This window comes from Leuciscus leuciscus (assembly GCF_965113295.1).
Source record: "Leuciscus leuciscus genome assembly, chromosome: 14".
NCBI lineage: Eukaryota > Metazoa > Chordata > Actinopteri > Cypriniformes > Leuciscidae > Leuciscus > Leuciscus leuciscus.
Window position 1 is genome coordinate 43,169,652 of NC_138738.1, and position 12,362 is coordinate 43,182,013.

General features: G+C 40.7%; 1 protein-coding gene across 3 annotated transcripts in view; it reads left to right on the forward strand.

Annotated features, from left to right (window-relative positions):
• The first annotated feature begins 215 nt into the window (after positions 1-215).
• acvr2ab (activin A receptor type 2Ab) overlaps positions 216-12,362 on the forward strand; it is an 86,586-nt gene continuing 74,439 nt past the window's right edge. The window contains exon 1 of one of the 3 annotated variants that reach the window (XM_082136162.1): positions 216-647. In XM_082136162.1, the coding sequence (XP_081992288.1) occupies positions 503-647 (145 nt within the window). In that variant the 5' untranslated portion in view covers positions 216-502. Of the gene's footprint in view, positions 655-12,362 lie in introns of all 3 variants that reach the window. The other 2 variants (XM_082136163.1, XM_082136164.1) reach the window with 2 other exon arrangements.

A 12,362-nucleotide genomic window follows, 5' to 3' on the forward strand; every position in this document is an offset into this window, starting at 1 on the left:
GCCGTGTCCAGAGATGGTGAGATCACCACGCTGGCGCCAGTTATCAGGATACCATCTCAGACTGACCATGAACTTCACACACACACACACACACACACACACACACACACACACACACACACACACACACACAAACACACACACACACACACACACACACACACACACACTTGTTTACCTGGTTATGATAGTCACATTAACCGATGTTGACTTCTCCATTTATGTTGAGTTCTTGGCTGATTATAAATTTAAGTATCAACATCAGTAACAGCTACAGTCATGTGTTTTTCATTCACAGTGCTTCAGTACATCATCATAAGCATGCTGACAGCAGACTCATCCATCTCATCTGCCAGATATTCAATGATCCTGAGAGTCACAGCTAAAGCAGCACGTCTGATGGCTCAATCATCCTGATGCTGCGATACAGTTACATCAGCTGAAAGATCATTCAGACTCCAAAACACATTCTCACTGCGGCCCAGTGCTGTACAGTTGAAGAATGAAGAATGAAGATGGTGTAACCTTGTGTCTCGATGTGGATGTGCTTGAACTCATATTGTCTGAGGCGCTGCTGTGTTTCAATGTGGATGTACTGCCCACAAGGCTATGGCTTTCTCTAAGCTCAGGATACTGTCAAGTGTTTTGTAAGTGGTGAGTATCTTTTATGTTTCATTTAGGTATCAGCTTTGTCTTCATATGTCTTCATTTTTATTTTAGGAGAAAGTTTTAGAATTTTTTTAGATTCCTAAAATTGTAGATTTCAAATTTTTTAGATTCCTAATATTGTAAATACTGAAACTATAATTTGAAAACCATTACACATTTTTGAAGATTAAAGGGCACCTATTATGCGACATTTTACAATATGTAAAATAAGTAAATCTGTAGTAAGCCCTCTGTAAGTCCGTTTTGATAAAGGCATCGGGTACATTATTATTTCCAAGAATACGTGATTTGCCCTATGCACAAAAACTGTACAGCTCTATTCTCTTATTGTGTGTCAGTAATTAAGAATAATGTTAACTTTATTTATGCATAGCTTCACTCTTAATATAGGCTCTTAATTTTATCATATATAAAATGTATGGAGTGTTCTACTTTAGTCTGTTTACTGTTTTGGTCAGTACCTGGATGGGAGACCTCCTGAGAAAACCAGGTTGCTGCTGGAAGAGGTGTTAGTTCAATTCAATTAAATTAAAATGTATTTGTATAGCGCTTTTCACAATACATATTGTTTCAAAGCAGCTTTACAGAAAGTGCATTTCAGAAATGTACATAGAAAAATACAGTTAGTTAATCATGTATTAATTTAGGGCATAACATATCGCCGGCGTCGAGTCGTCTCTTCACAGGCGTCGAGTCATCTCTGCACGGGTGTTGGGGCATCTGAAGTTTCCATGAGAGGCTGGATACAAACTGGAGCTGACGAACTCTATTTACCTCGGGACTAGCGTCCCGAGATAACGACAGAAAAGCGGATGGGAAATAATTAGCGTAGCTGCTGTTCATAATATTAATGCATTCAATCTTATTCAACTGTAGTATAAAAGGTAAGTATTCTAAAATCTAAAAGGGGTTGGTCTGAAGTAGCTTCATTATTCATAGGTGTGGTTTGGGCGTAACGTGAAATAAACCAATCAGAGCGACATCTCACATTCCCTTTAAGACATTCCCTCACATTCCCTCGCGCTTGTTCTAAAGCGGATTCCTATTATAACGGCGGATTTGCCAGGCGGATTTGCCAGGCGCGCGCCAGCAGCGGTTCACAGCCGAGGAGACCGACGCTCTCGTCAGGGACATTGGGGTTGGAGAAACCCACCCAAATTAACTTCGGTTAAACAGGCGTATGATAATTTGGGTAAATGTGTAAGTTAGATGTATGCTTTTATAATAAATTGTCTGTCTATCTATCTATCTATCTATCTATCTATCTATCTATCGTAATAATGTATGATTTGCAAAAATGAAAACTGCTGCTTCTGTGTAGATGAGAGAATCAAAGTGCGCGTTGTGCACACGCTACATTGATTATGGCCAAGCATGCGCCCTTAAAATAGCATATGAATAACATGCGCAACGCGCCACTGACTTTAAACTATTTTTTCCTGGTTAGTGGCGCAATTGTTTTCTAAACCTGCAAAATAGCATGAAGGAACGTTTGCGCCGGAACACGCCTCCTCTTTGCGCTGAACCGCCCCCGGGTTTCTTAGTTTCTTCCCTATTTCTTAGTTAACCGACGTGCTTCTGTGGAGGGAAAAGTCCGCTTTGCGCGGGTGCAAAATTGGAATGATACATGCGTCGGTGTACAAAGTCAGAGGAGGAGCCGAGGTAAATCCACACTGTGGAGAGGTGTCAGAGGAGGAGCCGAGGTAAATCCACACTGTGGAGAGGTGTAAGAGGAGGAGCCGAGGTAAATCCACACTGTGGAGAGGCGTCAGAGGAGGAGCCGAGGTAAATCCACACTGTGGAGAGGTGTCAGAGGAGGAGCCGAAGTAAATCCACACTGTGGAGAGGTGTCAGAGGAGGAGACGAGGTAAATCCACACTGTGGAGAGGCGTCAGAGGAGGAGCCGAGGTAAATCCACACTGTGGAGAGGTGTCAGAGGAGGAGCCGAGGTAAATCCACACTGTGGAGAGGTGTAAGAGGAGGAGCCGAGGTAAATCCACACTGTGGAGAGGCGTCAGAGGAGGAGCCGAGGTAAATCCACACTGTGGAGAGGTGTCAGAGGAGGAGCCGAGGTCAATCCACACTGTGGAGAGGTGTCAGAGGAGGAGCAGAGGTAAATCCACACTGTGGAGAGGTGTCAGAGGAGGAGCCGAGGTAAATCCACACTGTGGAGAGGCGTCAGAGGAGGAGCCGAGGTAAATCCACACTGTGGAGAGGTGTCAGAAGAGGAGCCAAGGTAAATCCACACTGCAGAGAGGTGTCAGAGGAGGAGCCGAGGTAAATCCACATTGCGGAGAGGTGTCAGAGGAGGAGCCGAGGTAAATCCACACTGTGGAGAGGCGTCAGAGGAGGAGCCGAGGTAAATCCACACTGTGGAGAGGCGTCAGAGGAGGAGCCGAGGTCAATCCACACTGTGGATAGGTGTCAGAAGAGGAGCCGAGGTAAATCCACACTGTGGAGAGGTGTCAGAGGAGGAGCCGAGGTCAATCCACACTGTGGAGAGGCGTCAGAGGAGGAGCCGAGGTAAATCCACACTGTGGAGAGGCGTCAGAGGAGGAGCCGAGGTAAATCCACACTGTGGAGAGGTGTCAGAGGAGGAGCTGAGGTCAATCCACACTGTGGAGAGGTGTCAGAAGAGGAGCCGAGGTAAATCCACACTGTGGAGAGGTGTCAGAGGAGGAGCCGAGGTCAATCCACACTGTGAAGAGGCGTCAGAGGAGGAGCCGAGGTAAATCCACACTGTGGAGAGGTGTCAGAGGAGGAGCCGAGGTAAATCCACACTGTGGAGAGGTGTCAGAAGAGGAGCTGAGGTAAATCCACACAGTGGAGAGGTGTGAAATCCGTGCTGGGCTCTGGTGTCATGACCATTCAGAGGAGTGATGGCCAAATCCAAAAAATCAATGATGTGGTCTTCAAGAGAGTGGTCCTTTTGCTCCAGGCAGAGCAGTGGGTAGGTCCATATGTGTGTGTGTGGGCTGTGAATGTCATTTACGTCTTTTAGTTTGTCAAGAGATTTAAAGCACCGTTTTTATTGAATCTGGAAATAAAGCAAAATAACTGAGAAAAATGAGAAATAGTCCTCAGATGTCATGTCTGTAATTTATAGCAAAACATCTAGCGTTAATTCGATCTCAAACAGATTCATTAAAAGAAGTTATTACTCCACCACGTGCATGACGTCATAAACCAACGTGGTTGAACGACCACTTTTTGACAATACAGTTTCGGGAAACAGTCGTGACTAGCTAGTTGATTTCTTCAACGATGCATTGTACTATGGTAGTTAAGCAGTGAGTTACGTCGTTGTTCGGGAAAGGAACCCCTGGTCCTCTCTCGTCTTACACTATCATCACTCCTCCTTTTATCCTTCCAGTTAAAAGAAGTCGTTGTGGCACTCAGGTGACGTTTATATCACTCGCTCCCACAGCTCTCGGCCCGTCCTGCTCGCCACACGCCGCTATTAATTAGGGATGTCCCGATCCGATCACGTGATCGGAAATCGGGCCCGATCACGTGTTTTCAGACTCGATCGGAATCGGACGTTACCTCCCGATCAGGACTCGGATATATATGTATATATATTCTCATTATTTTTTAACACATCTATAGTTATGCGGTGCCACAGAGTTACGCCGGTTTCAGACTGCACGCGAGCAGAGCGTAAGCAGCGCAGGAGCAGTGCTTATGGTTAGCGGGAGCAGGACACGCGCGTTTTGCTTTCACACTGGCAGCGTTTGTCACGCGCGGCTGAACCGCGGCGTGTGTACAGACAGAGTACTCTATAATGGATAAGTTGCCATTGCTTTATTTCGTTTTCAAATACATTTAAGAGAAAAGACTTGTCAAGAAGCTTATTTTATTAATAATTTAATTTATATAACTTTTGGTTCTTCTTTGTTTTTATTGTTCTGGCAACAAGTTTGTTTTTGGACATTTGTTTTCTTTTTAAATTGCTGCTTGTCATTTGATTGACTGTTTAAAACACAATAGAGATCATCAATGCACTTTTTGGATAAAACTGCGGTGTATTTTGGCCATGATTAATGCATTGTCACTTTAACCCTCTGGGGACCAAGCTGTTTTTGGGGCCCTTGAGATGTTCTGACATGCTCTGACATTTGTGCTTTTTTCAGTTATTTATAAACATGTTAATGGCAAAGGTGTAAATTCACTCTATATAGCACAAACAGGCCTACCATAATATGCGAGCAACATGTATGTAGATGTTTGTATTTTTAAGAGAATAATGTTTATGCGTGGTTATTTAAAAAAATAAAAATGAAAGTTGCTGAAATAAGACCACAAAACTCATACAAAATATGTGCCCACAAGACTTTTGACTAATGGATGTTGTCCCTTTCAGTTCTAGCTTCAAAATTATGTGAAAATAGTCTTGCTTTATCGTTCACAAAAAAAAATACATTGATTTAAATGGTGTAAAACAGGTTTTGCTTGGAAAGCCAATATGCGAGGGGGAGGAGTAGTTTACACCTTAGTCCCACCCACTCTGCATAATGACTCTGCATAATTAGCCATTCATTCAGGTGTGACACTGACTGAGCCACAATGCAAAGACAAAATATATATTTTGAAGAAGACTTATATTGACCATTTAAGATTTTGCTTACATCTATCTTGTAAATATGTTTTGCTATTTTATTAAAAAGGTTACAATTACAACAATAATTACAATTTCAGCAATATTTCTGCAAAAAAGTACTCTTTCTTTGTAAAAAAAAAAAAAAAAGATTATAGGCCTACATTTTATCATATGTATTCATTAGTTTGAATATAGCCAACATTGGAACATCTTAGTCTATGACTTTATTTTTGACAAAATAGTATTTTATATATATTCAGAAAAGCTTATTTGATGTGACAGTATATTCTACAGTAAAAACTGTACCCAAATCTAGTCAACAAAATGTTGTCTTTCATACTTCGCCTGACTGTAACGCAGTAACTGTAACTGTAAAAGCAGTTTATTCTTTCACACACAGACGCGCGATTCATATTTAGGCTAAACACTCTTTACAAATAGACGCGCGATTCATATTATAGAAACGCGATTCATCTTTTTGTTTACATAAGCCTACAACGTTATTCCATAACGTTATTCCACATTAACACTTGAGAAAGGATAACTTAGCCTACCTCACTCCTCAGCGGGATCTGCTCCTCATATCAGCACGGAAAATTTTCTCCATAAGGTAGGCTATATTATGCCTCTTTGTTTACAGCTGATGTGGGGGCGTTTCACAGACTGAAATGGTTCTCAGAATTTGCGTTTGAATAGCACGCGCTCTCCGGGGAGTGGTCACATTACTTTTGAATGGCTCGTAATGAGCTCGACTGGAGTCGCTCTCTTTTTATACAGATTACAGAAGCTGATAATATTTGTTTTTTATATAAATTACTTCATTTAAAAGCTGCGATCTCAAGCTTTATGCCCGTGGGTCTGTTTGCCTGTTTGACTGAATTTTCGCGGAGTTATAGATAATTTTCGAACGCGTTTCAAATGGGAGTTTACTGACAGAGAGAAGGCAGAAATAGCATCATGTTAGTTTTTCTTTATTTGTCAAAAAGCAAAACACTTTATTTGTATTGTGAGTATACAGAAAAAAAATAGAAACTGAACAGGATCGATTGATGTATTACACGAAAATGAAAGATCAAAATTAACAGAGCATTTTGTGTTTATTTTTCATTGCTAAAAAAAAAAACGAGCAAAACGCGTGGGCGCGTTTTTGGTCCCCAGAGGGTTAATTCAGCGTAATCGGCGCAGCAAAAATAGACTCGGCGCCGAAACGATCGCGGCACTGCTGCTTCTGCTCCTGCTACGCACTGCCGCGCCACCTCTGCGTGCGGTGTGAATGCTCTAATCTGTTAACATGGGCGGCGAAAAAAATACGCGCTGCACGCTCTGCTAACGCGTGCAGTGTGAAACCGGCCTAACCCTAACCCTAACCCTAACCCTAACCCTGCACCAAGGAGTGCAGTTCCTAAAAGCCCATTACTGGCTTTGCAAACACGGTGGCACTTTTAATTTTTCATTTGTTTACATGCCTGCCGGTATTTTAAGTTGACGTGCTATTTGTTTATATATTAGACTTTTTTTTATATTTACTGTTGCACTAAAGTCCAAAAGTGAAGAATTTATGTTATTTATTACTTGATTGTTCAAGCTACCTCACAGAAGTGCTCTGTTTGTTAACAGAGTTGTTGAATGTTAAAATAAGGAACATCCTGGATCTGTTTTTTCGCTCTTCTTTATTCTTTTTTTATGTATTATAGAAGTATCAGATCGGGACTCGGTATCGGTAGATACTCAAAATCAAATGATTCGGACTCGGACTCGGACTCAAGGGCAAAAAAACCTGATCGGGACATCCTACTATTAATACTTTCTTGATCCGGTCTGTTACGTGCAGCTATGTTTTATCAAAGGAACGAAGAACAGGACATGGAACGAATAACTATATACATTTAACCCTCTGAGCCCGAAGAAAGCGCCGGCGCGTTCTGCAAAGGGTCTTCTTTTATTTGTGTACACTCACAATAACAACAAATCCTTGTGTTTTTGTAAAATAAAGAAAATAAACAGGGTGCACTTTCAGCTGTCGTGGTCTCTGCGAGAAACTTTTTGAAAGACGTCTGAAAAATGTTGAATACTTATCACACAAACATAAAACGTACGTCTAAAGAAAGCTTGAAATGTCTACTTTTAAATAAAACAATTCACATTTAAAACAAATATTCCTGATCAGGATGATTTTCACATTGTTTCGAAAAAAAAACTCTAGGGCAAACAAGATCCAGTTTTGAAAAGTCTCGTGAACAAATATTTCAGTGACTTAACATTTTTATTTAAAAAAACAAAACATGCAGAAACGTTATTTTCTCAAAACTACAAACTTTTATGTACATGTTGCTCACATATTACTGTAGCCTTGTTTGTGCTGAATACAGTGTAATCAGACTTTAGCCATTAATATGTTTGTAAGCAACTGAAAAAAGCACAAATGTCAGGGCATGTCAAAACTTCTTCAGGGCCCCAAAATACCCTTCGGGCCCAGACGGTTAATTACCAGAAGGCACAAGACCATACATTAAAACAACTAGCATAACATTAACATAACCGATTCCGGACAAATAAACTGGGGAAACTAGCAGGGGGATAATGAGTAGAACAGAAACAGGTGTGTTAGAATTAATTAACAACCAGGGAAACTAACTAGGGAACACAGGACAACGGGAAACGATCAAAGCGAGTGAAAACGAAACTAAAACAGGACATAACAGAGACCATTACAGCATTAGTCAATGTTAAAATAAACATTAACTAAAAGTAATAAATACTGTAGAAGAATTTTAATTGATAGTTCATGTTCACTAAATTAGTTAACTAATGAAAAGTCAAATTAAAATGGAAATGGAAAATTCCATTCAATTAAACAGTAAAATTAAATTAAATTCAAAATATGAATAAATATTATAATTTCTGATACTATAAAATACTATAAATATGAATGACACTGAACAGGTGTTAAGTAACAGAAGCTCTGTTGGATACTCGCAAACAGATTCATCCTGTCATCAACCATTTGACAGGTTAGGGTTAGTTAGGGTTACGTCAACCACAGTAGTTTGTGCACAAGCAGAATACCTCACATTAAACTTGTCAATAACTCTAACAATTAATGTAAAAAATATAATTATCTGAAGTGTTATCTACAATTTGAATTTGTTCTTTTTACCATGACTTTGATTGTTGATTAGATTGTGAGAGTGTTGCTTCATACAGCTCTCGTTCATGTCAGCACTCGAATATGGCAGGAATCTGTGTGTGTGTGTGTGTGTGTGTGTGTGTGTGTGTGTGTGTGTGTGTGTGTGTGTGTGTGTGTGTGTGTGTGTGTGTGTGTGTGTGTGTGTGTGTGTGTGTGTGTGTGTGTGTGTGTGTGTGTGTTTAAAAACAGGAATCACATGATGTGTGTGCTGTAGGGGACTTGTTTAAAATCAGATGAGCTTGATCTCTGTCTGACGCTGCTGTGACTGGCACATCTCATTTCATCTGTTGAGTAACACTTACAGGTGTGTGTGTGTGTGTGTGTGTGTGTGTGTGTGTGTGTGTGTGTGTGTGTGTGTGTGTGTGTGTGTGTGTGTGTGTGTGTGTGTAATGTAAGTCTATATGAACCTACTGACCCTTTCTGTTTACTTGAAGTAGATGTGAATATTAATGGTAGATGATGTTATTTCAAGTGATATTTTTGGAGTGCAGAAGGATGGATGAGCTCATACTAGAACAGTTGCATTAAAATAACTGTATGTGAGAGAGTATAGCATGCCTGCTGTGCCAGAGCACTCAATGACCCTTTCACACCGCACACACACACACACACACACACACACACACACACACACACACACACACACACACACACACACACACACACACACACACACACACACACACTCCCGTGCCCTCAGATTCTCAAAAGTGTGTAAAAACTAAAACAGCTCCTCGTGTGATTCTGTGTGATTTAGTTCTGTCTTATATAAGGAAGATTTCACCTTCACAAACCCTCTGAACCGGACCGAAGCAGCAGCACATCGAGTACTTGCACTTTTTATGCACTACACAGTGACACTAAGAGTATTTGCACACGTAGGTCACACTTTAAAAATGACTTAGTGGATTAGACAACAAAATATATTGAAGCAAATGGCATTTAATGTAAACAAAGAAGCATAAGCAAACTTCACAAGAAAAACATTTAACTAAAAATAAGTTGGTTCATTTAAAACACTAGGTCTAGGGGGGAAAAACAGACAAAAAAGTATTGTGCCACTTTGTTGTTGTTAACAATGTCAAGAGGGTCAATAATACTTAAAGAAAACTCTTCACCTGCATCTCCGTTCATCTCAGTGGAAGCCGCTGACTGTGATGTAAACTCAGTCTTTAGTTTGCTTTGGTGTAGTTACAGTGTCTCCCAGCAGGATCGGACCAGTCCACGCCACCATCAAACCTAAACTACGTGACTGAGCCTCATCATGTGTCCTACGTTTACCAACAGTGTGTTGAAATACCACCCAAATTTAGTTCACTTCTAATATCTATATCCAAAAACAGGGACATTTCACAGTTCCTTATTCTTATTGTCAGTTAAATACTAACATTAATTGTAGAAACCTGTTCTGATGTTGTTGGAATAATAGCCAAGTTTCTGAACACCTATTGATATGTAAATGTGAATATTACTAAACATTTATGTAATATAGTTTCAAATAATGCTTTCTACTGGTTTAGAGGTCTGATGAACTGGTTTTTAAAGGGGTCACTAGTTGGTATTATTCTTAAGGGTCTTCATGTAAAGTTTGTAACATACTTTGGTTAAAAGTCCTCGATGGTTGTGTAAAACAACACCCTTTTTACCTCCTCAAACACAGCTCTGTTCACAGCTCCCCGTTTCAGTGCTTGTCTCTTTAAATGATAATGAGCAACTGCCCACCCGTGGGGCGTCGACACAAGACACTAGAGCATACCTGTCAACAGGGACGTGGGAACTATATTGTGAGAGGGGGGGCGGGATTCTTGAGGGGGGGGGGGGGGAGGGGGGTGTTAGTGTAGGCCTAGTAGCCTGTGTTATGTATCCTGATTGACTTTATGATTAGTTAAACCTGTTTTGCACATGCATCCCCACAGAGTTAACCATTTCAGACAGTAGGCTACCGGACAGCCTCTGTCTCGTTCACTTCAAGTCTGTGGGCGTTACGCACAGCTCAGTGTGGCCGCTCCAATTTACCTTCAATGAAATCTATGTCAAAACGCGTCAAAAGAGGCAATGCATTTACGCAGAGCAGGGTCATAAACGCGCAGAAAACGTGGCCATGTGTGTCTGGAGTTCAGCGAGCTCCACGGACCACTCCTTCAGTCTATCCACGGAGCGCTCTAAAGTCAACAGCGCTGAATGAATGATGATCTGCTTTTATGTCATTTTTCCTTTTTTATTCAGAATATTCACAAATGTGTAGCTATGGCATGAAATATCTGATATTCCGATTGTCAAATATATGCAAGTGGAAGTGTATTGTTGTTTAAACACCTTTATAACGATCGCGTTAGTTGAGCTGTATGCGCGATGGGCGCCGCCGTGTTAATTTGTGCCGCAGACGCAGTTCAGAGAATCGGATCTGTTGGATTTACAACACGTGTAAATTTCACATTCATCCACTTCTCCCGAAATACATAAAAGTAAGTGGCTGGTGAACTGGGAGAAGAATAGAGTAAACATTAAAGTTACTTACACAATGTGTATCTGATATGAATAAAACGTGTCGAATTATAATGGAAAGGATTATTATTACCTCCGAAAACAATACATTTAGAATTTGTAAAATACACACTGATGTCTATAGACATCAGTGTGTATTTTACAAATTCTAAATGTATTGTTTTTTTAGTAGCCTACTTAGGCTATGTGAATTTATATGTCTGAAACCTAAAATAAACAGTATGTGGTTGAAAACACTGAAAAGTTGTGATATATGACAGCTCTGAGCGCGCCTGTCTCTGGCTAAATTCAACATTTGAATTTAGCAGTTGATCATGTGATGCACTGACCGTTCTGATCACACCGGTGTGAAACGCTCCAGGGACCAGCCTAGACTGATCACAACGGTGTGACCGTACGTGCGAAAGGCTTAAAAACAAGAAATTTTATGACACAAAATGTTGAAATGTAGGCTTAAATCAAACACATTTAATTCAGATTCTGTATATATAAAATGGAAACCAAAAACAACGAAAAAAACAGCTGGCTGACCCCTAGAGGGGTGGGGAAAAGGGGTGGTGGTGGGGGGGGCGGCCGACCCCCCCGCCCCCCCTGTTCCAACGTCTATGCCTGTCAACACTCCCATAGAGTCTCCCGTATTTCACACCCATCTCCTGCCCTCCTCCCGTTTTGTTATTTCTCCTGTGAAACTCCCGTTATTTGTATGGCCCAAATATGAATAATCACATCAATATATTATTCCAAGGTTGTCCAGTTGCCAGATCTTGTATGAAACCCATCCTACTCACGCAATCAACACATCATACAAATCGAACAGATTTCCACTGGAACTGAATATTACATCCAAATATTGTTATGTAATCAATCAGCATATTGTTGTGGAACTTCACCTATTGGAACAGTATTTCACAATTTTTCACAGGAACTGAGTATTACAAACAACTATTGCGAAAGAACGATTTACAAAACAACGATTGCAAAAGCGTGCACGGATTATGAATTTGTTCACTGTTACCGTTGTACCGTACGTAGTTTTTTTTTCTGTAGAATGGTGATGTGATGTGTAATATTCAGTACCAGTAAACTCCCCCCGCTGGAACAGTTTCTTACAGTAACTGAATATTACACAACATCACCTGTTCAGTTTTGAAAACTGTAGCCAACTCACAGATTTGTGGCCAATACCTTATTTTAGAAATCTGTTTTTCTGTATATTGATTTGTTGTGTATTGTTAAGGTGAATACAACTGTCTTAACTGAATTTTTCTATGATTTGGCGATGGGGTGTGTAATGTATAGATGACATGAAACCGCATGTGGTTGAACTGAAACCCCCCCCCCAGGTCTCCCGTATTTTGGTACCCAAATGTTGACAGGTATGCACTAGAGTGATGCCTTGGC